The sequence below is a fragment of the Brassica napus genome, chromosome C7, assembly GCF_020379485.1.
Source record: "Brassica napus cultivar Da-Ae chromosome C7, Da-Ae, whole genome shotgun sequence".
Lineage (NCBI taxonomy): Eukaryota > Viridiplantae > Streptophyta > Magnoliopsida > Brassicales > Brassicaceae > Brassica > Brassica napus.
In genome coordinates, this window is record NC_063450.1 from 31,410,435 (window position 1) to 31,437,679 (window position 27,245).

The 27,245-nt window shown below is 34.0% G+C and overlaps 5 protein-coding genes across 6 annotated transcripts; 1 reads left to right on the forward strand and 4 right to left on the reverse strand.

Annotated features, from left to right (window-relative positions):
- Window positions 1–5,010: 5,010 nt before the first annotated feature.
- LOC125590293 lies at window positions 5,011–5,970 on the reverse strand. Its single transcript, XM_048763747.1, has one exon. The coding sequence runs from the start codon at window positions 5,968–5,970 to the stop codon at window positions 5,011–5,013; it is 960 nt and encodes a 319-aa protein (XP_048619704.1).
- A 1,726-nt stretch (window positions 5,971–7,696) lies between these two features.
- LOC106427507 (indole glucosinolate O-methyltransferase 4) lies at window positions 7,697–9,615 on the reverse strand. The gene is made up of 4 exons (XM_013868239.3): window positions 9,008–9,615; window positions 8,512–8,822; window positions 8,348–8,412; window positions 7,697–8,251 (listed from the first exon to the last, which is right to left on the reverse strand). The coding sequence occupies exons 1-4, from the start codon at window positions 9,475–9,477 to the stop codon at window positions 7,952–7,954; spliced, it is 1,146 nt and encodes a 381-aa protein (XP_013723693.2). The 5' UTR covers window positions 9,478–9,615; the 3' UTR covers window positions 7,697–7,951.
- Window positions 9,616–9,928: 313 nt separating this feature from the next.
- LOC106453754 lies at window positions 9,929–13,250 on the forward strand. The gene is made up of 2 exons (XM_048763748.1): window positions 9,929–12,996; window positions 13,083–13,250. Exon 1 carries the CDS (start codon window positions 10,689–10,691, stop codon window positions 12,981–12,983), a length of 2,295 nt encoding a protein of 764 aa, XP_048619705.1. The 5' UTR covers window positions 9,929–10,688; the 3' UTR covers window positions 12,984–12,996; window positions 13,083–13,250.
- Window positions 13,251–13,254: 4 nt separating this feature from the next.
- Window positions 13,255–15,800, reverse strand: LOC125590294. Its single transcript, XM_048763750.1, has 3 exons — window positions 15,580–15,800; window positions 15,407–15,488; window positions 13,255–15,331 (listed from the first exon to the last, which is right to left on the reverse strand). Exons 1-3 carry the CDS (start codon window positions 15,702–15,704, stop codon window positions 14,648–14,650), a joined length of 891 nt encoding a protein of 296 aa, XP_048619707.1. The 5' UTR covers window positions 15,705–15,800; the 3' UTR covers window positions 13,255–14,647.
- A 73-nt stretch (window positions 15,801–15,873) lies between these two features.
- LOC106427510 lies at window positions 15,874–18,605 on the reverse strand. Of its 2 annotated transcripts, XM_013868242.3 has the most exons (4): window positions 18,259–18,605; window positions 18,062–18,153; window positions 16,842–17,695; window positions 15,874–16,764 (listed from the first exon to the last, which is right to left on the reverse strand). In XM_013868242.3, exons 3-4 carry the CDS (start codon window positions 17,691–17,693, stop codon window positions 16,240–16,242), a joined length of 1,377 nt encoding a protein of 458 aa, XP_013723696.2. In that variant the 5' UTR covers window positions 17,694–17,695; window positions 18,062–18,153; window positions 18,259–18,605; the 3' UTR covers window positions 15,874–16,239. The 2 variants fall into 2 exon arrangements, with proteins under 2 accessions (XP_013723696.2, XP_048619706.1); XM_048763749.1 differs by having other exon boundaries at window positions 18,062–18,605.
- Between the last annotated feature and the right edge of the window lie 8,640 nt (window positions 18,606–27,245).

The following is a 27,245-nucleotide window of genomic DNA, read 5'->3' on the forward strand; positions in this document are numbered from 1 at the left end:
TTCTGTTATATTAAGATGGCTAACAATTTTATATGTTTTCGGCAAAGAATTAACACAATCCATCCCAAGGATACACACTGATTAGTTTATATCTCGATCTATATTTGCAAAGTGAGCTATTTCAGCTTAACCTTGTAACTATACTATTAAAGTTCGTAAAATAGTATAGTCATACGATCCAATTTCTGGTGATATGACGAACCCGTTGTCGTAGATTTCAGATTTTCTCTTCTCTAACTCCGACTCACAATCGATTTCTCCAAATTGTTGTTTGTCACGTATACTGATTTTTCAGTTTCTATAGTAACGACAAGAAATGACACGTTTTTACTTTTCACGCGCATGCAAGGATGTTTTTGGCACTTTACATCACATTATAAAATATACCGTATCCCATTAATTCTTATGTGCATAGAGTTAATTTTTTTTGTGCTATGTACATGAGGCCAAATTTACCTAACAAAAACGGGGTTTACATTTTTAAATTCAAAATAAATGTAAGGACTTTTAAATTATTATTGTTATATGAACATATCATTATATCAAATCTTCTAGGTGAACTAACGGGATCCGCGGTCTACTATTTTTTCAACAACCATGAATCAAGTTTTTATGTGTTTGTTCTTTCTTTATAAAAAAAAAAAACTACCACGTGAATCATTTTAAGGACCAACCGATCGCTACTTTTTTTTGTAAAATGTACTGTTTTATATTTGCCGTTTGTTTATATCACTAAGGCTTTGACATGATTGTTATATAATTTACATGAGGTTGCGAGTCTTGCGACTGATATATCTTAATAAATAACTGATATCGTATCTCTGCATCGTCATATCAAATCTCTAGGGACATATAATGAATTTGTTTGATATAATTTGTTAAATAATGATGATTCTTGTTACGAAAAGAACTGGAATTTTATTATATCGCATGAATTTAAAAAAAGCAAAATTTTATACCCGTACGAAGAAGATAACACTGATAAGAAGAAAGGATGTGTTATTGAAGGAGAAGAATGGTGTGTAATACAATGAACGAAAAACGTTCGTATATATAGAAAAAAATTCACTGTGCAAATAGTGCAGCGGACCCCACATCTTTTATATTTTCTACAAACGCGGCTGCTCCTTTTTCTTGACTTTCATAACACTCCCCCTTGGGGGCCGGTGTCACTATCCGCTCTCGCTTAACGTCTTTGTTGCCTCGTTAAAAACCTTTCTAAGGAAAACCCAATGGGAAAAACCATAGTAAGGTAAAAAGAGTACAACTACGTAAGCTCCCCCTCGAATGAGCAGTCATAGATCCTTCTGATGACGCATTCCAATGTTACGAACATGTTTTTTGAATACCGAAGTCGGAAGTGATTTTGTGAAGAGGTCAGCTGCATTGTCGCATGATTGGACATATCTTACTTCAATCTCTTTCTTCTTTACGAGCTCTTGAGTGTATGAGAAGAACTTGGGATGAATATGCTTCGTTCTATCGCTTTTAATATATCTGTCCTTTGTTTGAGCAACACATGCTGCATTATCTTCATATAGAATAGTTGGCTCCGTATTTTCGTCAATCCCGCTGCTTGAACAGATGTGTCGGCTCATTGATCTCAGCCATACACATTCTCTACTTGCTTCATGGAGTGCAATGATCTCAGCATGATTTGAAGAAGTAGCCACGAGCGTTTGTTTCTGGGAACGCCAAGATATAGCAGTGCCTCCGATCGTGAAAACGTATCCTGTTTGCGATCGGGCTTTGTGTGGATCTGAAAGATATCCTGCATCTGCAAAACCAACCATTTGACCTTTTGAACTTTTAGGATAAAATAAGCCTAAATCAATGGTCCCTTGGAGGTAACGAAAAACATGTTTAATCCCATTCCAATGTCTTCGAGTTGGAGATGAGCTAAATCTTGCTAGAAGATTAACAGCGAATGATATATCAGGCCGTGTACAATTTGCAAGGTACATCAACGCTCCTATTGCACTTAGATATGGTACTTCCGGACCAAGTATCTCTTCTTTTTCCTCAGGTGGTCGAAATGGATCACTTTCAATATTAAGTGACCTAACGACCATCGGGGTGCTAAGAGGAGTTGATTTATCCATGTTAAATCGTTTCAACACTCTTTTAGTGTATGTGGATTGATGCACAAATATACCATTTTGTGAATGTTCTATTTGTAGGCCAAGACAATACTGTGTCTGTCCAAGATCTTTCATCTCAAATTCTCCTTTGAGATAGTCTGATGCCTTTTGTATTTCTTTTTGAGTTCCGATAATGTTAAGATCATCAACATATACCGCGATTATTACAAATCCGGATATTGTTTTCTTGATGAAAACACATGGGCATATAGGATCATTCACATATCCTTCTTTTGTTAAATGATCACTGAGACGATTATACCACATACGTCCAGATTGCTTTAACCCATATAATGATCTTTGCATTTTTATTGCACATAACTCTTTAGGTTTGGAACTTAATGCTTCTGGCATTTTAAATCCATCAGGAACTTTCATGTAGATATCAGTGTCTAATGATCCATATAGATAAGCTGTAACAACATCCATGAGACGCATCTCTAGATTTTTATCAGCTGCTAGACTCATCAGGAATCTAAATGTAATGGCATCCATAACTGTAGAATACGTTTCTTCATAATCGATTCCAGGTCTTTGAGAAAAACCTTGAGCCACTAGACGAGCTTTGTATCTCGTAATCTCATTTTTCTCATTTCGCTTTCGAACGAAAACCCATTTGTACCCAACTGGTCTCACATCTGCAGGTGTGAGCACAATAGATCCAAATACTTTTCGTTTATTAAGCGAATCAAGTTCAGCTTGTATTGCATTTTTCCATTGTTCCCAATCATGTCTCTTTTGACATTCATAGACAGATTTTGGTTCTGGATCATCGATTTCTTCATTTATTTCACTTGACACAATATATGAGAAAGCATCATCAAGGTCATTTTGTTCATTTCTATTCCATATCCTTTTATTATGGATGTAATTAATAGAAATCTCATGATTATCTTTCGATTCATGATGCTCTGATTCATGATGCTCTGATTCATCAGAATCCTTATCATTTATTTCTTCCAAAATATTTTCTGCTATTTTGGGTGCATCATATATTTCAGCTTTCTTCTGTTTCCTAGGATTCTTATCCTTAGAACCAACAGGTCTACCACGCTTCAGGCGTGTTTTTGGCTCTCGTGTGTCATCCTCCTTTTCTTGTTCATTTGGCATTTTGATACGAGCAGGAGCATTTGCAGCTGGTATATGAGATTTAGTTACCGTCTTGGTATCTACAAATGCATCAGGTAGCTGGTTAGCTATACTCTGTAAATGCATAATTCGTCGAACTTCTAGTTCTGACTCTTTAGTAGGAGGATCAAGATATAACAATGATGGTACACTCCATTTTATATCACTTCCAACATTTTTGTTTTCTCCCCCTAGAACTGGGAATACATTTTCGTCAAAATGACAATCAGCAAAACGTGCTGTAAAGACGTCACCAGTCTGTGGTTCTAGGTATCTTATAATTGATGGAGAATCAAAACCAACATATATTCCCAATCTTCTCTGTGGTCCCATCTTTGTACGTTGTGGTGGTGCTACAGGCACATATACCGCACAACCAAAGATTCTAAAGTGGGAAATGTTTGGTTCTCGACCAAACGCTAACTGTAGTGGGGAATACTTATGGTATGCACTCGGTCTGATCCGAATGAGTGCTTCTGCATGCAAAATGGCATGTCCCCATACAGAGGTTGGAAGTTTTGATCTCATGATCAATGGTCTTGCAATCAATTGCAGACGCTTAATTAAAGATTCAGCCAAACCATTTTGCGTATGAACATGAGCAACCGAATGTTCAACTTCAATTCCCATTACCATACAATAGTCATTGAATGCTTGGGATGTGAATTCACCAGCGTTGTCTAGTCTAACTCTTTTAATAGTATAATCAGGAAACTGTGCTCGCAGTTTGATTATCTGAGTTAGAAATCTCGCAAATGCCACATTTCGAGATGATAATAGACAAACGTGTGACCATCTACTGGATGCGTCAATTAATACCATAAAATAGTGGAATGGTCCACAAGGTGGGTGTATAGGTCCACATATATCGCCTTGAATTCTTTCAAGGAACTTTGGTGATTCTTTATCGATTTTGGTTGGCGATGGCCTTACGATCAATTTTCCTAGAGAACATGCAACACATGTCATTTTATTCCCTTGAGAAATCTCCTGGATTTTCAGTGGATGACCATGTGAACTTTCTATGATTTTACGCATCATTGTAGTTCCTGGGTGGCCAAGGCGATCATGCCATAACGTGAACTCTTCTGGGTTCCGTTCTACTACAAGATTTGATTCGATCTCATCGATATAAGTATGATGTAACCCCGAAGGAAGCTCTGGAAACTTTTCCAATATGTGTTTTCTGCCACATTTCTCAGAAGTTACATACATGTATTTCTTTCCATCCTCAGTTGCAGACTGAGTATCATATCCGTGAAGATATATGTCTTTAAAACTCAACAAATTCCTTTTAGAACTTGGAGAATATAGAGCATTATTTATGGAAAATTTTGTTCCATTCGGTAAAGTAAAGTTTGCTTTACCAGTTCCTTCAATCACGTCTGCAGGACCTGATATTGTATTGACGACAATTCTTGTCGGTTTTATATCAGAGAAATATCTCTTTTGTCTCAGAATAGTGTGCGTTGTTCCACTATCTGGTATGCATATTTCACGAATCCGTTTCTTGGATTTTGCTTCATTAGCATTCTGGTCCATTTCTGAAATTGTCATAAATATTAATAAAAAAAAAACATAAAATTCATTCATATAAGGAAACACATAATAATTATACAATAAGATGATGTTAAAAACATCATTATTTGTTTAAAACATGAAATATAATAATTATACATGGTAATACTGAAAACTATTCAATACTCTTATCATAGGCATTTCGATTCTCTTCAGGAGTAATCTAGTCCAGCTCATTAGCGAAGTCGGAGGATTCAAGGTATGAGGTCCCTTCAACATTTTCCGTGAGGTTCACCTCTTTAGCCTTTCCTTTTATGGACTCTTGATATAACTTGCACAAATGTGGGGGAGTACGACAGGTACGGGACCAATGTCCTTTACATCCACATCTGTAACATACAGTCTCACTTTTCTTTGTGGTATCCTCTTCGGTTTCTTTGCCTTTAGGAGGTTGTTCAGATCTAACCCATTTGTTAGATCTAATACTTTTAGGATAGTAAGGCTTTCCACGTTTGTTGTTGAAACGCCGACCACGACCTCGGTTGGTCTGGTTTCTCCTTCCCGAATATTCTACCGCCGTAGCATTCACTTCGGGAAATGCCTTGGCTCCCGTAGGTCGGGAATTATGGTTTTTGATTAGTAACTCATCGTTCTTTTCAGCCAACATGAGTGTTACCATCAATTCAGAAAATTTGGTGTACCCACATTTTCTGTAAATTCGGGATAAGACGTTGTGTTCTTTGTGGAAAGTATTATATGTCTTGTCAAGCATTTCTGCTTCAGTGACAGGGTTACCACAATATTTTAATTGTGCAACTATCCTCAAGATAGTGGAATTGTAATCTCTAACCCTTTGGAAATCCTGAAACCTCAGGGTTTTCCACTCTTCAAGAGCGTGAGGGAGATTGATTTCCTTTTGATTATCGAACCTATCTTTCAAGGCTTGCCATAGTACGGCTGGGTCCTCAACGTCTCCATAGTCGTGAGTTAGATTCTCATCTAAATGCTTCTTCAGGAAGATTATCGCTTCGGCTATATGCTCGGGTGGCGATTTGTTACCGACTTCTATCGCTTCGGTTATCTTTTTTATTACAAGATAAGGTTTCACATTTGTGACCCATCTGACATAATTTTCGCCGGTTACTTTCAGAGCTGGGAACTGGAGTTTCTCGATGTTTGCCATTTGTATTTCTAAAACACAAAATAATAATTTTATTAGAACTTCATAATTTAAAAACCGTTTACATTAATCATGCAAGCAATTACAAGGAGAAGTGATGTAAAGAAAATTAAACCGATATTCATCTTAAATTCACTCGGAGTAAATTCTCCAACGAATAAACCATAAATAGAAACACAAATAAAAATGGCACATAAAAATAAAAGTGTGCGAATCATCTTTCTTGAAATGAAAAATCGGAGGAGAGCGATTTGAAATTTTTTGAGAGAAGATGAAATGTTTTGGATGATGAAATGTAGTGAAAATGAGTTGTATTTATAGATGAAAATCACTGTTCATAACCGTTGGAGAAAGGGGAAATTTTTGAAAAATTTTCTTTGTGACCGTTGGGATTAAATCGAGTGCACCAAAAATTAGTCTGAAAATTTCGTATTAAACGGTCAATCAAATCTATAAAATTTCATAATAGTTTGATAAAAATAAAAATTATGGTGAATAAATATTTTTTGTTATGATAATAAATTATGCGACGGCTCAGCCGGTCAATGCAGAATAATAAATAAATTATACGGCGGCTCGGCTCACCAATTAGCAATAAACAAAATATAAGGCGGCTCAGACGACCAGTTAACAAAAAACAGAAAATAAAGGTGGCTCGGCCGTCCAGTTAACAATAAATAGAATATAAGGTGGCTCGGCCGACCAATAAATTAATTAAAATATTAATAAATAATATATGCGGCATTCCGGCCATTATAACATAATATAAATAATAGTACATGCGGTATACCGACCATTATAGCAGGGTATATATGATACAATAAATTTTACCGAATTGCAGAACGATCGTGCTGATAACGTGTTATAAAAAGAACTGGAATTTTATTATATCGCATGAATTTAAATAAAGCAAAATTTTATACCCGTATGAAGAAGATAACACTGATAAGAAGAGAAGATGTGTTATTGAAGGAGAAGAATGGTGTGTAATACAATGAACGAAAAACGTTCGTATATATAGAAAGAAATTCACTGTGCAAATAGTGCAGCGGACCCCATATCTTTTATATTTTCTACAAACGCGGCTGCTTCTTTTTCTTGACTTTCATAACAATTCTCTTATTCTAGACCCGACTTAGAAAACAAATAGATTGAGTCAGTCTAAAATCATCGAACTTTTTTATTAATTTCAGAACCACATTTTTATTCTATCAAATTGGGACATAGAAAGAAAGATCAAATAAAAAATATTTTTGGCTACACGTATCATTTCAATAGTAATGACACTATCATCTACTTTTAATTCATTTATGGCAACCAAAAACTTTAACCCCTACCGGTGAACCAATCTATAAGAATGAAACTGACAAATTAAACTGTCCACACTAGACCATCCATTGATATATACTAAAAATGCTGTAGTCTCTATATAGAAATTAAAAGAATATGATTTCTAAACAGAAAAAATAGCATAAGATATAATGTTTAGCCACGGTTAAATTCAGATAAAACAAAAAGTATTAAAAAACTAGTTTGTGATAGATACCCAGATTAATTTTTTATTAATGATATAAATAATAATTTATAAACTCTTAGAACCGTATTTATAATCTTCTAACTAATTTTTTATTTAGAAAATATTTTACACCAAAATAAAATATCTAACATGTTAACGAATGTGACATATTTAAGTCACGGATAAGAACAACAATATCAGTGACAAACATAATATAAAACACCTTTTTATTGTAATCCGAGTCATTACACTCGTTGAAAACTTAACAATCTTCACAAACTTAAAAGAAAGTCGAGCAAATGCAAGCCGACACCATAATAATATATTACATGCAATAAAATCATTAGAATAAGCTCCAATTCACACAATTTATTCATTTACATATAGATATATATATGTAACCAGATATTTATCCCGTCATTTCACATTCATCAAACCAATCATTATTTTGTTTTGCAATTTCAGAATCTATTTCTGGAATTCAATAACAGAATACGAATAGGCAAGGCACATAATTTCACATCGAAGGAAACCTGAACCATACGCTAAATTCTCCAACTGTGAAAACGATCTCTCTTTACCACCCGAGCATTGTGTTAGCATCAACATATCCATACCAAACACAGTGTTAGAGAAAAGGTCACTACTCTTTGGTTCTGTTGGTATTATCATATCTACAACGATCACTTTCCCTTTTTCCGGTAGACTCTTCCAACAATTTTTTAGAAGCTTTATGCAATGTTCGTCCGTCCAATCATGTAGTATCAACTATCAACAAATTAACCACATTATTTTAGAAATAATGGTCTTTCAAAATACTTGAAGTTATAAAATTAAACTTTATATTCGTATAAATGTACTTACTTTCATAAAGACTGCGTCTCCTTTTGGAACTTCTATGAACATGTCTCCAGAGACATGCTCCACTCCTAGAATTAGTAAAATTAAACAAAAAGTTTTAAGAGCTAGATTTCAAAACTAACACTTCATTAGTATAACTTATCAAAAAACTTTATCTTGTTTTATACCTGGATAAAATGGAGCATTGGTTAAAACCTGAGGTAAGTCGAAATTAACACCCTTAATATGAGAGTACTTGGAAGTGATTAGACCTAATGTAGTGCCACATCCTCCTCCAACATCCACCAATGTGTTAACATCTTCAAATCCTCTGTAAACTTCTAGAACCTTTTTCATAATCATGGTGGAAGGTTCTGACATGGCACGATCAAACACTTTAGCAAATTGCCCATCCGAATTAATGTATTCAAAAAGTGGCATGCCATGGGCAGAGCTGAACGCATCTCTTCCTTCTAGTATCACATCTTTAACATTTGTCCTGTGAAAAGAAAAAAAAAATTCATCTGCTCATTTTGTTTTTGGTCAACTTCATCTGTTCATTTATGATTGCTTTATACAGAGCATTCGTTATAATGCGGTTTAGATAGTTTGATTATTGACTGGTATAATGTAGTTGACGACATAACTCGATTCAACTCATTTACACAATAATGAAGTACTTACCAAGTCTTGAAAAATACGTCGCTCTGGAGCAACATAAACAGAGAAACGAGAGAACCGGAACCGTCACTATCTTTCAAGAAATACTTGCAAACTGGTTCAGCTGCATATACCCTATCCATCTTTCCGGTTCGGCCATTTTCTTTACTTTCAATCATACGGCACTTCAAAATCGAGTGGCTGACGAGTAAACGCAGCATCCGGTCCAGCAACTCTGGCGCCTCCGGGTTGGCTGGTTTGGTTGGGAGACTACGAGAAATCTCCAACGGTGAGAGCCATGCGCCGTTGCCTGCTGCAGCGACTGTGTCAATGACGCCAAGCTCCAAGGCGGCTTTGAGAACCATTGGAAAAGCCATGGTGTTGACGATACTCTCCGCTTGCAAGCTCACCGTTTTCTCGTCGACTTCTTGCTCATCTTTGGTTAAAACCGGGTTTGCGCAAGTAGTTAAGTGCCCTTGAAGATGATTGGACATTATTATAGTTGGTTATAAGACTGAAGAATATAGATTGAAAGTATGAGTTTCTTTGAGAGTGCGGTTTTAACGTTCGTACTTATTGCCATTTTATAGGGGAACAAATCAGAAGACAAAAAGTTTCGTGTTTTGATTCGGTGACCAAATGAGTCCACCCGAGTGTGGCCAGTATTTATTTATTGTTGTGGGGATCCTCGTGATAAGATCTACCTGCTCATTTGTGAAAGTAAATGACTCCCACCCGACTGTATGGCCAATATTTTATTTGAATTTGTGGGGATACACGAGATGATATTTTTTACGTACCAATTAGTTCACAGTCCTTCGTTTCGAAAAAAAACGTTTTAAACATCAAATATTTCTTAAACAATATAGGGTGTTTTTCAAAACCAACCCACAATTTCTAGTCAAACCCAAAACCAACTTTTTTTTTTTTTGTCATTACTATTCATCAATAAAATTTTGGGAAAATTGTCAAAACAGAATAAAAAAACAGAATGGTTGTCCCTATGGTATAAATTCAACTTTGTCCATTTTATCTCTCTTTTACCCTTTTATTTCTGAAACTTAATAAAATAAATAGTTTTATGAATCAAAAAAATTATTAAAAATATAAACTATTAATGGAACACCAATATACAGAAGGACATATTTTTTATTTTTTCAAAAACTTAATAAATAAAATTTCCAATTTACGTTCTACTAAAAGTAGAAATCGTCTTCTACGGAAATTGGGTTAGTAGAATGCAAAATCCAGAATAAACACGTACATCTACTTGTTTTGGAACGTAAAATCTACTTTTGATTCAATATCTAAATATGGGGAATGCGAATTCTACTAATTGTAAAGATATCTACGTTTCTGAAAAATGCAGTTTCTACTTTTAACAAGTATTCTAACATTTATCGAACGTGAAATCTGAAAACTACACAAACGTCTAAAGAAGGTAGAAATTACATTCCTTATTATTTTCATGGTTCTACGCATTGTAGAAGGTGTCTTCTACTAATAAAATCACCTGTTTTTGGCGAAAATAAAGGAAAGTCAGTTAACAAAATATTCTAAAAATATTCTAACTTCCTAAAATGGTTCTGCTCGATTTTCTTTGTCAATTTTTTTTTTAAAAAATGATTTTGCCTTTCTTCTTCATGAATCTATGATTTTTTCATAGTTTCTCTTTTGATTTTCAGAAACTTTTGTTCTAGATTAGATGCATATCTATACAACATGTGGTCTTTGGGAATTAGGTGCAACTACGGGATGGATTTTTGAGGCTGATGGCAAAGGGGGTAGGCTATTGTTAGTGGAATCAAATTGTACTTTAGATGAATTAAAAAGGATGATTTTGGAGGATTTTGGTATGGAAGAAGAAATCATAGCCGATTTGGAGTTAAGTTATCTACCTGCTGAGTTGATCAATACTTCAGGATGTCCACCTGTGATCATTGCAAACGATCGTCAGCTTCATAATTTTGTTCGATTTGTTCAAAAGAGTGCTTCTACTCGATTGTGTGTAACATGTAAAGCCAAGGCTGAGAATCCGAATAAAGAAGCCTTTGATCTTAACAAACCGCCAGCTGATCCATGTACTCATGAAGAGAAAGGAAACTCGTTTGACAATGGGGACGAATCAGCTCCTGTGTATGCTGAGAGGCAGGGGAATAAGAAGAATGAAAAGCGGAAAGGAGTCGCAGTTGATGAGGATGGGGACTATGATGCTGATACCATGATCTCTGAAAAAGAGAACATACATAAAATGTCAAAGTTTTCTCTGCTCCATGTTGTTAAGGTCGGACAATTTTTTGAGAACAAAACTTTGTTGAAGGCGACTTTCGAGATGTGTGCAATGAAGCATAACTTTGACTACCAGGTTATCAAAACGGATAGACAACTTTGGTATGTTAGATGTGCAGATAATGCATGCAATTGGGGTGTTCGAGCAGAGTGTCTGAAGGATTCATCATATTTCATGATCAAGAAGTATGTCGGTAAACATACATGCGCACCTTCAAGCAAAACCAAAGCGGGTAAGACTGCTTCAGCAAAAACAATAGGCAGTCTGATTATGCATAAGTATGTAGGCGTCAAGGAAGGGCCGAAATGTAATGATATCATACAGATTATGCGTAGTGATCATGGATGCGAGATATCAAAATCTTTAGCATGGGATGCGCGTGAATATGCGATCAGTGCAGTTAGAGGTATTCCAGAGAGAAGTTATGGGAAAATACCAAAATACTTGCACATGCTGAGAGAGGCTAATCCAGGTACACACACATCCTATGAGATTGACGGAAATGAGAACTTTCGTTACCTATTTATTGCATTTGGGCAATCGATAAGAGGATTTAACAGAGTCATGAGGCGGGTTATTGTGATCGATGGGACCTTTTTGAAGAATAAATACAAAGGAGTTTTACTGGTTTCTACGGCTTTAGACGGAAATTCAAATTTGTATCCTATTGCGTTTGGAATAGTCGACTCAGAGAATGAGCGTTCTTGGGAATGGTTTATGAGACAACTTAAGGTTGTCATTGCAGATGATCATGATTTGGCTTTTATTTCAGACAGACATGGGTCTATCGCTAAGGCAATTGAAAACGTGTATCCATCAGCCAGACACGGGATTTGTATTCATCATTTGTTGAATAATGTGGTCACATATTTCCATGGGAAAGGACTTGCTGGGTTGGTTTCAAAGGCGTCCAAGGCTTATCGAGTTTCTGAGTTTGAGAAGACATTTGCTACTGTGTGTAATATCAGTCCGGCAATTGGAGATTATCTTAGGGAAGCTGATGTGCAAAAATGGGCTAGATGTCAATTCCCTGGATACAGATACGACATAAGGACAACCAATCCTGCTGAATCTATCAACTCTGCTTTGCGTTCACCGAGAGAGTATCCAGTCATCCCTTTGTTAGACAGTATCAGGGAAATGTTAACACAATGGTTTTATGAGCGTAAGAAACTGATTTCAAAGCATAAACATCCTCTGACTAAAGATGTAGAGAAAAAAATAGAGAGGAGAATCGGGAAAGGCGCCACATTTGTAGTTTACCCTGTCAGTGCTGGTCGATTGCTTGTTAGAGGTGATAAATTCGACTGCTTAGTTGATTTGGATAGAAGGACTTGTTCATGTGGAAAGTACACCCTTATGAAGATCCCTTGTAGGCACGCAATTAAAGCTGGTTTTCATGTTGGAAGAGAGCCACACACATTGACTGATTTGATGTATACTACAGGAGCTTGGAGAGAAGCTTATGAAGAAAGCATAAATCCTATTGATGTTCCTGAGGATGCTTGGTCTATACCAGAAGATGTTAAGAAAGTCATTGTTTTACCACCACAGACAAGAAGATCAGTTGGAAGAAAAAGAAAACGCAGATATGAAACTGCGGAAGACAAAATTCGGTCATCGCAAATATCACGAAGAAAGCAGCCTCGGAAGTGTAGTAGATGTGGTATTAGTGGGCACAACAGAGCAACTTGTCAAGTACCAATATAGTCAGTCACAAATGGTAAGGGGTGAGGTTATATAGGCGGTAAATTTATGTGTTTTTATAGCTTGGTTTATGTGTTTGATGTATGGTTCTTTGTGTCACAGGTTGCTCTGTTCAAGTTTGCAAGTGGCGGTAGATGGCGAGCTAGGCGAGCTTATTTCAAAGTGCATTCTCATCATTTGGATAAATTTCACAGGTTGCTTTGTACGGTTTTTTTCTTCTAAACACTATAGGTTCTCTTTTCAATTGGATAAATTTCGTTTGGATTTTTTCTCATTTTCATTGTTAAGCATTGGCATCATTCTTCTAAGTTTCATTGTTATACATTGCCATCATCATTCTTTCTCAGTTTCATTGTACTCGATTTGAGAAAACCCCTCGAAAATGAACCAAAACAAAGCCATAGTAAGAACCATAAAATGTGACATAGTCATTGTAAGAACAAAAGAGATTGAAGCAAAATACTAAGAACCAGTAGACTGGTTTCATTCATTCTTGACTTTACCAAAACACAGTAGAATGATTCCTAAACAACTTAATTCAAGGGAATTTTTTTGCTTCCTTACTTCTTCTTCAACTGTCTCTTTCATACTCGTTTTCAGATCTTCAATTGCTTCTGTTATTCTCCCTTGCTCTGCATCTAGCTTTTGAAACTCATCAACCAAAGCTTCATCAACCCACTTAAATAAATGGGTTTCATTTTTTCGCTACATAGAAGAAAAATAAAGTCAGGACAGCGTGTTCGTCTCTCTTAATCAAAAATCGATTCAGACAAAAGATATCAAAGCCATGACCAACGCCTTTAACAAAACAGAGTTTCGATATGAACAGATAACTATTATGTATTTGAATCCTTAAACAAATCGAAACCATGAACCTGTGACCCAATTTCGCATCTATAGAACCGTCGGTAAGGATTCTCATCTGTTCTCGAATAGAAAATCACAACCCCCTTCCCACACCAGCACCTAGATGGCACCCCGTACGAATATCGCCTTGGAGTATTCATGTTTTAGGAAAATTGATTCAGAGAGAAAAATGTTCTCGACAGAGAAGAGAATTCTGAAAAAATGGGGAAAACTCGGGTTTTTGGTTTAAATATGTCGGGTATTAGGTTATTTGTGGATCTAATTCGGGTCGGGTTTTATTGCTGATTTGGATCAAAAGTCGAGTTTACAAGAAACCAAGTTTAGTGTATTGGATTTGATTCGTTTATATACTCTTATCGGTTGATTTCTTCTACAACGGCTATTAGAATGCATGATTAATGTTGTTTTGGTTTCTCGTTAGGGTATGTTTAGGGTTTCGTTATGTAGGGCATGTTTAGGATCTCGTTATGTAGGGCATGTTTAGGGTCTCGTTATGTGTTTTTAGACTCTCGATTGAATGACTGGTTTCTGTTTAGGGTATGTTTAGGGTATCGTTATGTTTTCGAACGTTGTCTCATTTAGGGTATTGTTTAGGGTCTCGTTACGGTTGATTGTTGTCGCCGACATGACTTTTTTGGGTCTCATTAAACACATTGTCAAAAACTTAGAATAATAAACCCAAAAGCAATTCATTAGAGGGATTAAGCATTCATGTTCCTAATAAAACACACATTAGATTAAGCATTTTTATCCTAAAAGTTATGATAAAAGCCGAACTAGTTACATTTAAAAATCGATTCTCACAGAATCTCTTCTACGGTTGAAGTGAGACACTCTGGAGGTTCATAATTTGACATCCTCTCAACCAATTCCGGGTCGTTTGCCGCTTCCCATAGATCCCACAAAATTCTGTGGCGAGCTTCTTTGATGTTACCATCATTCACCATCGACAACTTCAATCCAAGCGAGTGGCACTCGATGAACTTTATTGTATAGACACCACAATCACATGCACTTTTATTCAGCTTACCCATGGGGACATAGTGAACCGTATATGCAGCGAACGTAAAGTCCTTCTGGTAACTCGGTGGCTGAACTGCCTTGACAATACGAGGAACAAGATTTGCGAACCCATCCAATTCCTTGTACCTTTTTCTGCCCGAGCAATCAAACACATCAATGCTCCTCGTCACGAAACTGATACACAATGCGATCCAATGATTCCCGCTAACATGAACAGGGACATACAGTCGATCCACATCTACATTCCATATCTCTTGTGTCTGTCCATGTGGTGGAAGGACCCCTTTGTCGTACTGCACTAGCAAATCATGAAGCTTGTATTTTCTTATACCCGCCTTGAAACTCTCATACTCCTTTTTAATCATGTTGCTGAAGACAACAGACATGAAGGCGACACGGTGAAGTTTCCATCGTTTCAGAGATGTTCTCTCCCTGTATACGTACATCATGGCGTCAATCTCCTGCATATTACGATGATGTTAACACACACCATGTATGGAAAACACACATGAAAGCTAAAAGTATAAAGGTTTTACCGAGTTGTGAAGCCACTCGGTTCTATCCATAAGACGAGTACCAATCTCAGCATCTAACAATGAAGGTCCAATCCGTAGAGGTCTGTAACCAAAACAATGATAAAAGTTCAAAACAATGATATGGTTTGATTAAATTTTAAAAACACATGATATAAAAATGAGAATTTACTTACTTGGATTTAATTAACCAAGTGCTAACTTTTTCCCAATCCTCTTTACGAAGATACACCAATGCCGCATCTGCTGAGGCTTCTCCGGCTCGATCTATTTCCTCATCATTTAACTTCGGTGGGGACATGTTGAAGGGTTTTGAGTTTTCGACTTTCACTTGAGAAAGATCAAACCCATCAACATATGTATCTTGGGACAATTCCCTTAATTCTTGTGTGCTCAATCCAAAATCAAACTCGTTAGTTTCTATACCATTCTTTAACCAATCCTATTCATTAAAACCAAAAAAAAATATATGTAAGAAGTCTTTCAATCAAAACACAAAGAAAGCATTACATTCATGGAGTTATCATTACACAAACATTCAAGCATATTACACATTTATAAACCTATTACAATATCCGAAAGTTTTACATAATATTACACTGTGAAAATGTTTAGTTCCAAAAACAACCTAACTCCAAAAGACTAGTTCCAGCACCCTTACGCGGCATCCTAGATACAAGAACATCAAGTTCTACACTTTCTTTTAGGAAGTACCTTTTCCTTTGCTGGAGCTTGAGCTTGAGCTTGATTGACCTTTTTCTTTGCAGGAGCTTGAGCGGTTTTGGTCTTAGGCGCAGCTTCATCGGTTTTGCTCTTAGGAACGCTTCCTTCTGCCCTCAAACTGATTGCTTCCCTGAGCTGTGAAACCTCGATCTCCATGTTGCCGATCCTCTCTTTGAACATGCTCTCCATACTCGCCATTTGCGCTCTGAGTATATCGCCCAAGGAACTGATAGATGAGTGGACCAAACCCTCAATGAAACTCTTAGTTTCTTGATCAATACTCTGTTTTTTTCTGCTGTTCGCTTACACAACAACTTCTTCTTTCTTGACTCGGCTCCTTCATCCTGAATCTTTCTCTTGCCTCTTCCAGCAACATGGACCGAAGATGTCTCCACATCTGCTGCAATATCAGTAGCATCCACACTCTTATCAGCTTCTGACTCTGTATCGGCTTCCTCCATCTCAGTCTCTTCATCCTCTATAACTGGCCATTCTGTGTTGCTCCAATCAAAGTTCTTTTTAATCCTATCGAGAAGAAGCTCCACACGCTCATCTTCCATCTCATCCTTCCTTGTATAATCAGCATCCCTCAACACATCACCATTGCCACTTACTGAAATTACCGAGAACAAATCTCCCTACAAAACAATTATTACATTATAAGCTTTAAAAAATATGCAACAGCCATATAAAAGAATACAATAAATATTCATACCTTCTCAGTAAACGATTCCTCAAGTTGAATGATGTCTTCATAAGAAACTTTTGCAACTCCTTTCCAATTTCCACACCTTGGACCGCAGAAACTGTCCGAGACTTTGCTGCCACATATTTCTCCAAAATCCGGAATTGCTTCCATAATCCAAATCTGGAACGCATAGGAGAACCCCTCGAAAATGTAGCTGTTCTTCTTACCCAACTTCTTCCTAACCTTCTCAATGGAACTCAGTAAGAAGTCGTAGGAGTGAAGACCCCAATGGAAGTTCCGAAGCTTCTCGAGATCCATCACCAGCTTGATGTACATATGAGGGATGTTCACCTTCTCATCTCTCCCCATCACCACACCCATTATCACACACAAGTAGATCAACCTCATCCTATCACGCCGAGACCAGCTGTGAACTTCTTGTAGATGCACCTTTTTGATCGACTGCAAGGTGATCTTACCACCTGTCCTTAGTAGTTCACTCCAAAATCCGCCATCACTTTTCCATTTAATTACGTCACAGCTACTTTCCCGCGAGATCTTGAGGCCTGTCACAGTGTGGTACTCCTGAAGCGAAAACCGGAGAGGCTTCCTTGCAAATATAAACCACTTCTCATGCATCTTCGAGGTAATCAGCTGCTTACACAAGAAGCTATCCACCAATTTCCCCGAAAACTTGAGGTTATTTTCCGCAATCGCCATGATATGTTTGAAAACAGGATCTATCTTGACATCATCGTACTCCGCAGGCATAGCTTTCTTCAGATCTCTGATAAGTTCCATGCGGCAGCAGTTATTGATCTTCTTCACCTGAGGTTCTAAACCCTCTGCATACACTCGCTTAGGTAGCTCTAACTCCATATCTAGAAAAGACAAAAAAAATTGATTCTAGTTAAAGACTGAAATTGATTGAAGCAGAGACAAACACAAGAAATCTGTTAATCAAAGTAAGCCAATTCACAATCAATAAACCAGCCCATGATAAACGAAATCAATTCACAAACGAAATCAGTTAATCAAAGTAAGCCAATTCACAATCGAAATCTGTTCATATAATCAGTTAACAACACTTAAAATCCTAAGAAACGAATATAAAAAGAGTAACCCAAATGAAGAACTCAAACACAGAGAAATGCAATAAAGAACCGGATAAAGAAAGAGAGAAATGCTAGCTTCAAACCCGAATGAAGAACTCAAACCACTTGACATATGAAGTATTGAGAACATACCTTATGCGCTAGCAATGTCGGAGAAATAGAGAGGCGGGGAGGTTGAAGACAAACTCGATTTCACCAATGACCAAGAGAAGTTCCGAAATCGCCTTTGTTTGTCGAGATATCCAGAGATCCAGAGAAAAGTATTAGAACAAGAAGGAGAAAGAAACAAACTTTATGATTGAAATTGGATGGAGAACGTTGGTGTTTACCTTCAATATGTAGGAGAAGACAAAGGGTTCCACCGGTAGGGGAAAAGAAACGGGTTCCACCGGTGGCGTCTGCAGTCGCCGTTGATTTCACCGGAGAAGACAGAATCGCCTTCGTCGTCGCCGTAGAGAGAGGCGGAGAGATTGTTTTCTTTATTAGGGTTACGGGAAAAAAAAACAGAATGGTTTTAATCCATTTTCCAATTTTCCCTTTGTTTTTCTTTTTTATTCGGCAACCATTTTTACAAATTGATTTCCATATTTTTTAAATACAATTTGGGATTAGTTTAAGGTTAGTTTAGGTATTATGAAGAAAGTTATACTATAGGGACAATTTTAGATTGAATTTATACCATAGGGACAACCATTCTGTTTTTTTATTCTGTTTTGGCAATTTTCCCTAAAATTTTCATACTATCCCTATGTTTTTGAATTATTTACAAAATTGTCATTTTTATTTAATTTTTTATTAATTTCGAAATTAACAAAAAACCAAATACACCCTAACCATTTCTTCTTATTTACAAAAATGTCATCATCATCAATTTTTCCAACCACCATGAACCACCATTTTTGAACTCTAAAGCTCAAGAATTCAATTTTCAACCACTTTTTTCTCATTCTAACCCAAAAAACTTCATTTCCTCTCATCTCCTCTACATTTCCATCTAAAAAACTCTCATAACTTTCATTTTCATAATCACAAACTTCATATTTTCGAGTTTCTTCATTAGTGAATAGTCAAAGATATTTCTTTTTGCTCATATTTGGAGTTTGGACGGTTGAAAAGGTTGGAAACGAGCTTTACACAGGAAAAAAATAACTATTTACATGGTTTTCGTTCTTTTTCAGATCTGTGTCGCGACGGTAGACTGTTTTGTATGTCTACGCCTCCGTGGAGACTTACAATGCAGTCTATTTGTCAACGCACGGGTTAGTTTTGCAATTAAATAAACAATTTTTTTTTCTAACGCAGACTTCCCCTGTAGTCTCCGTCTTTACCTTTGACAACAAAAATAAACTTTCGGTAGACTTACTAAGACGTCTACCTAAAAGAGGTTAGTTTTTCATTTGACCGAATTTTTGACTTTTCAAAATAGACTTCAACTGAAGTCTACAAAATGTAGACTGCCAACAAAGTCTATAAAAGGTCAGTTCTGCATTTGACCAAAACTTTGACTTCGTTGAATAGGTTAGTTTTGTGTTTGACCAAAAAAATTAAAAAGCAATAAAAATTTTATTAAATTGTATACTTCATATGCAGTCTTCTTATCTTAGAAAAAAAAATGTAGACTGCATATAAAGTCTATTTTTTTTATTTTGGTCAAATGCAAAACCAACCCGTCAGATTTGAGAGTAGACTTCACAAGAAGTCTACACACCCGTAGACGTTAATTTCAATCTACTGATTGGAAGTCAAACTTGGTCAATTGCAAAACTAACCTCTTTCAAAAAAATTCAAACATGTAGACTGCATATGAAGTCTGGTTCTGAAAGTCAAATCTTAGATGAATTCTGGTCAATTGCAAAAACTAACCTTTTTAAATTGTAGACTGAAATGAAAGTCTACATGTACAAAATCACAGCTTTTTTCAACTATAGAAAGCAACCCGTAAAATGGCCAATTGCAAAAACCAACCCAAAGAGTATGCCTATTTGACAGTCTACGTCTGTAAACTGAAACGAACGTCTAGATCTTCAGAGACTGACTATTAAGTCTGCATAGAAAAATCTATAAAAATGTGAATTTGTGTATTATTCATTAAGTTTTTTTTAGTTTTTTTTGTTTGAAAGTGTGTGTTAGTTAATCCTAATGGGTTTGAGTGATTTTGAAGAGAAAATGTTTTATAATTATGAAAGTGTAATTCATTTGATTTGACAATATTGTTAGCTAATAATTGTAGACGTATTTGTAAGTCTTCGTTTATAGTTTTATGAAACATGAAATATTTCTTTGCTGATTATGTAAACCTGTATTTTTTTGCAGGAAATGGCTCAGATACCTGTTGTATACGGAGAATGGGTGGTGAAAGGCTCTTTGCGGGAGTTTGTGGTCAATAATCGGAAATGAGGGAGAATGTTTCTTATGTCGGGTGGTTTTACACATGGTGAACTTCTTGAAATGGCACTAGAATATTTTGGTCTGGACAAGAAAATCGAGAAGGTGGTACTAACATATTTCTTACCAGACGTCATTTTGCAACAAATGGCTCCGGATACTCCTCCTATGCATGTCACGAATGATAGACAAGTGCGGAACTTGATCGAGTTAGCCAAGACACACTTTGTACGCCTTTGTGTATCAAGTCAGAGCCAACTAGAAATTTTTGGTGTTAGATAATAAGTGTAGACGTCTTTGTAAATCTACAAAGGTAGACTGCAGTTGAAGTCTACGTCGTAAATTCTATTAAAAGTGCAATTGTGTATTATTCATCATATTTTTCATGATTTAATTATTTTACAGTGTATGTTAGTAATTTAATGGTATTGGGTGAATTTCAAAAGTTAATGTGTTATAATTATACACTTGGAACTTATTGCAAAAAAATTTGATTAGTTTTACTCTTGAAACTTTTTGAGAATTTTGTATAGATTTTCTTCTTCTCACATGCGTGTTAGTTATTATTTTAGCCTATGGTGGTTTTACTTGTTTGGTTGATTAGATCTTGTGAAAAAAATTGATATCTAACAAAAAATTAATAATATCATACAAGTGAAACACAACTAAAAATGAATACAATCTTTATACATTATGCATTAAACAATTATTTAAAAATTAATATTTTATTATGAGAAATTATTACAGAGCAATATATTAAAAAGTATTCTTGACATTGTTTGATTTTTCATAATCTTGATGCCTCAATTAAAGTCTTGAAAAAAGTACCTGCAAAATAAGATAGAGTTATGAGAAAAACATAAGATAAAAAAATAAATCATATTTTAGTAGACTTTTTATTAAGTCTACGTAAAGTTATTGTTTAGTAGACTTTAGTTGAAGTCTACACTAAAGTAAATTTTTTATATCTAAAAGTGTACATTTAGAAAATTTGAAAATATTCTGTTCTGGAATATATTTCAAAAATAGTTTTTTTTTTGTCATCCCTGTAACAAAGCAATAACATAAAGTATGAATCTTTAAATTTAGTTCATTATAAACACAAAATATCTTATAATGAATATATGTATAGCTTACATTTTTAGGAAGATGATTTTAAAACTTTGGAAGAGAATACCTGCAAAAAAAGATTAAAAATTAAAATCATATTTTGAGTAAGCTTCTAATGAAATATGCTTAAAATTCAAGGCTTGTAGACTTCTTTTCAAGTCTACCAGCTCTAACTTTTAAGTAGACTTCATTTGAAGTCTACTCTATCAAAAAAATATCAGATCTGAAATAAGTTAAATTCTAAAAAACTTTTAAAAATATAATTTAATAGATAAAATAGTAATAATTAAAGACATAGAATTTGAATATGTAAATTTATTTTAATATAAATACTAGAACACATATTTAAAATATATAGATGTAAACCTTACATTTTTTGGAAGAGAAGAAAACAACTATGGAAAAAAATAACTGCAAAACAAGATAAAATTATTAAAAAACATAGAAAAGAATTAAAGTCATATTTTTGTACGCTTCCAATGAAGTCTGCTTAAACTTTGTGGTTTAGTAAACTTCATATGAAGTCTACTAGCTTTAGTAAACTTCTTTGAAAGTCTACATTGTCTGATAATTTTCAGATCTGAAAAAATCTATACATTTTGAAATTTGAAAATAATTTTAAATCTGAAAATACTTTTCAAAATAGAATTTATAAGATAAACTAGTAGCAAATTAATGCCCAGAGCTTGATCTATAAATTTATTTGAATATAAACATATAAATACATATTTAAAATCTATTAATCTAAAACTTACATTTTTAGAGGAGAAATGAAGTCCATGAGTGATAATACCTGCAAAAAAAAGATAATATTGTTAGAAATAAATAACATAAAAATACACATTTAAAATCTATAGATCTAAAACTTACATTTTTTAAAGGAGAAGATGAAAACCATGAATCATAATATCTAAAATGACAAGATAACATTGTGAGAAAGACTTGAGAAAATTTTAGTGAGAAAGAAGAGAAATGAGAGAGTTTTTTGAGAGAATTGAGAGAATTTTAGGGAGAAGGAAGAGAGTTTTAGAGAGAAGAGAGAAAGTTTTAAAAACTTGTGCAGTCACTTTAGAGAGAGACTGTATTAATTTTGTTTATATAGGGAGACAAAAATGTAACTAGGTTAAAATTTGCGATGCTGTAGACTTTTTTTGAAGTCTAATAAAATTAAAATTTTGCAGTAGATTTTACTATAACATAGTAGACTTTTTTAGAAGTCTACTATAATAATTTCATTATTGTTACTTATTCTTTATTATTTTAATAATTTTAATATATGATTTACTAAATTTATTTCTTTATTTTTTAATAGTTATAGTTTATGATTTCATTTTTTTTTATTTTTAAGGAACTTAACTTAGTTTAAATATAATGATTTTTTGTAAAAAAAATTGAAAAATATAGACTAAAAAGACGTCTTCAAATAAATAGATTTTATTGTAGGTCTACGATACCCTAAACCACAAATTTCAAGCCCTAAATGTTTTGCTTGATAATCAAAAAGTCTCAATTATACAAAATATAAACTACTAAACATTAATATGCAGATTTAAGTTAATAAAACAAAATCAAAGCAAAATCTAAAATCTAACCCTATGAAATCAACCACTAAAAGACATAACCTGTTAGAACTTTTTGTTTCTAAACTATGAACATTGTCTAACACATGATAACCAAATTAGTATATATTCTTCAAAATTATTCAATTATATGAAATTTTAATTTATTTACTTCATATTATCCATTATATTGATGATTAGTTAAAAATATCACAATAATTATTTTTATATATTTTCAAAATTAAATTATTAGATCAAATTAGAGTGTAGACTCCAAAATAAGTCTATAAGGTAGACTTCGTAGGAAGTCTATATATATGTAGACTTCTTTTATTACGAGTAGACTTCCGAAGGATAAAAACATAAAATATATTTCTGTTTTTTTGTTTGGTCATAAGGGTTAAATAGTACTTTCACTATCCCTTTAGGTTGGCTTTGCATTTGACTGAAAGTGGGGTACACTTTTAGGTTTGACTTGAATATTTATGTTGTTTTTAGCAAATGTCCCAACAATATATCACTAGGCAGTAACATGCGCAAGATGAAATACCTTAAAAATATTAATATTACATAAATGAAATTTTGTTTAAAAAGTTTAGTTTTATATTATGGATTTTTCAATTAATAAGTGTTTAATTATTTTGATTTATAGCAAACTTTTATCATATTAAAAATAAATTAAAATATATAATCAATTATTACATATGTACTCTAGCTATATATTCGCTGTCATTAATACATAGATTACTAGGTAATAACCCGCCCCTTGCACGGGACGTGATTATTAGTTTCGTTGTTATTAGTCGCCTAAAATATAATTATTATTTTAAATTAATACTCCCTCCGTTTCAAAATAGATGATGTTTTGGAGAGTTTAAAATGTTTCAAAATACTTGATGTTTTGATATTCTTATACTCCTTCCGTTTCAAAATAGATGATGTTTTGGAGAGTTTAAAATGTTTCAAAATACTTGATGTTTTGATATTTTTATATTAGTTTTAATTTTACAGAAAACTGTGTCACCAATGATGTTTTATAGTTGTTTTTATGAATGGCTAAATTAGTTTTATTTTATATTTTTAATATTACTTTTTAGGAAAAAAAGTATGCCTTAATTCTCGTGTATTCACCTAAAACATCAAGTATTTTGAAACAGAGGGAGTATTAGTTTTAGTTTTACAGAAAATTGTGTCACCAATGATGTTTTATAGTTGTTTTTATGAATGGCTGAATTAGTTTTATTTTATATTTTTAATATTACTTTTTAGGAAAAAGAGTATGCCTTAATTCTCGTGTATTCACCTAAAACATCAAGTATTTTGAAACAGAAGGAGTATTTATTTTGGTTTTTGGTTTAAATACAAAAAATGTTTGATTTTTTTGTTTTTTTTTCTCGTAAAAACCAAAAATTACTATTATTTGTTTATATTTCATTTTATGAATTTTAGATAGTCATCATGTCGAACCAATAGTTTCATATTATTGTTTCTAAACAAATAATGGTTCAAAAAAAAGAAAAAAATTATTACGACAAATCATTTCACTATAATTTGGTCGGTAGTTAAAGAAGCATTAAGAAAAAAAATATTTTCAACCTCCAAAAAAATTAGATACTTCAGTTGTGGTGAATACTTAGTTATAAGGTGCTCACATAAGGTGCACATGTATGTGTATGTAAAAGTCTATAAAAATAGTTGAAAAATATATAAAGATACTGTTAATTAATATTAGTGACATTTTTGTTCAAAATAATACATGAAAGATATGATTAAAATTACTTAAAAATAAAAAGGCAATGACATTAGTGAAATTTTTTCATATATGGAAAAAACATTGTATTCGTAAATAGGGGTGGGCACAGATCGAACATCCGAGTATTTGGAGACATTCGTGTCGATTCAATTTTTAGCCACCTAGATATTCGGTGATTCGAATATCCAAATTTTTTTAGAATTTTAAAGAATATCCGATTTGATCGGTAAATAAAATAAAATTTTAAAAATAATTGAAAATTTTAATAATAAGATTTTATTACAAAAATAAAATATTATTTAACTTTTAAAATTCTAGTATCTAATATAATAAATTTAGTTCATAAAAATATTGTAAAACTTATAACAACTATAATATATATAACGTATATATATAATTCTTTACATATATGTATATATATGCATATAACAGATCGAATTAGATATTCGTTCCTAAAAATATTGGTATTTGTGATTTGCTTCTTTTTTGGATATTGTATTTTATTATTTGATTTGTTTCGTAGAGTTACGGATATCAAGATTTTTTGGTTAAAATCAAAATGGATAATGAATCAAATCTGAACGGATAATGGATCGAATTAGGCTTTTGATTCGTTATCTGTTTTGATTCGAATCCAAAAATCTAATTTTATTGGAACAATACATAGTGTGAACACATTTATGAATATAGTGTGAACGTGTTAGCATATTTATTATCAAATCATTGTGAGGCTGCCATGTGTCCATTATAATGTGAATGCATTTAATACAATGATTTTCTTTTAATATATAAGAGATATTAACAACTAGGGGGCATGTCCACTCTTCGCGCGGAATATTATTTCATTGTTGTTAAGTATAATATTTTGGATAATATGATTTTCTTTATTTGTTAAGAGAATTATTTGGTGTTTTTGTTGTTTTATGTAGTAGTAGGTGATAGGTTAATATATTATGTGTTTGTTTTTCAATAATGTGTTGCTGTGTGCATAATATTAATTGTTAGTGGTGAAGTGAGTCTCTGATGATATTGAATTTCAGTAACTTGCTTTTATGAATTTGTTGATTCTAAGATTAACGGTTTCGTCTTCAAAATTGTATTTTTTTATATATTTTGGAACATTATTCTTTTAGGATGTTTTGTGCCCTCTCCCATATTTTGACCGCGAGCCGTCACCATCTATGTATTTCGTTTATCTTTCAGGTGTGCGGTGCTCCTCACCATCACCAAATAAACTCACTTTCGTGATCTTGTTCTTCCTCGCCTTCTTCTCCTGTGAGATTGTCTGCTATTTGTTGTAAATCGGGTTTATGGGTTCCCATTTGTGCGGTTATTTCTCACGCGTTGTAGGTCAATATTGGCACTCTTCTTCTTCCTTAGAGTTTGGCTTATGTTAGGAGCTGCATCCCCTTGGGTTGGGACAAAGTTTAGTCGTCTTTGATGTTGTCTTCCCCGTCGTTGGTTTGCCATCATTAGTCTCTGCTCGTCTTGGTTTTCAAGATCTGGTTTTTGGTGATCTGACATATATGCTCTCTTTTATAGCTCGAAGACAGTTCCATGGTTTGTTGATTTTGTTTCGTCTCCCCATCCTTCTCTGTTCTCTCATCTCGTTGCAGCTTTCATCACTGCTCGCATCTCTGGTGACTCTCCCTTTCGCTATGTTTGCCAATCCATGTTTGGATAGTGATTTCCTATGTGTATGCTTTGTTTGCTTAGATGGTTGTTTCTGGTGTTAAGATTAGGCTTTGGTTTCTTGGTCCTTACCTTCCATTCTCCCTCTTTAAGTTTGTTTATCTTGTGTCCCTCCTTCCCTTGGTATAGGTGTGTGAAGTTAGGCTCTTAGAGTTTTTGTCCCTTATATCTAGAGCTTTGTGGTTCTTTGTTGGCAGAGATCCCTTGTATATATGCTTGTTTAGTTTATGAGATGGTTCTTACCTCTTGGCTGGTGGTTGTGCTTCCGCTGATTTAGGCATGTGTCTTTCTGCTTCATGGTGACTTTAGCCTTCTGGTGATTATTGTGCCTCTGGCCTGCTTTCTTGGTTTTTTTGCGTTAGTGTTTGATCACGTTCCTTTGTGTTCGGGGATTGCTTTGTCTCAAATTTTATCTTTCTAACATTCTCTAACTTCAGCTTGTTCTGGCCAAGATATTCTATGGCAAGGTGATGTAAGTTAGTTTTCGTTCTTGATCTCCTTTCAGCTCCGGACCTTTATTGAGTTAGTGTTATTATGGCATTTTCAGTTTTTTTTTTCTTTTTTTGTGATTGTGTAGGTTTTAGGTTTAGATTATGTGTCTGCTTGTTTCTTCTTCTTAGTTTGGTTATTTTATAATTTTTAATAGTATAATAAAAATATAATTTGTAAATAAAATATTATAAAATAGTTAAAGTTAATAAAATAATGAAAATTTATGTTATTTTTAGTTGTGAATAAATTAAATATTTAAAATATATTTATATTATTTTATATATTTCTTTATTCATTTTGCATTTTAATGACCGATAAAATAGAT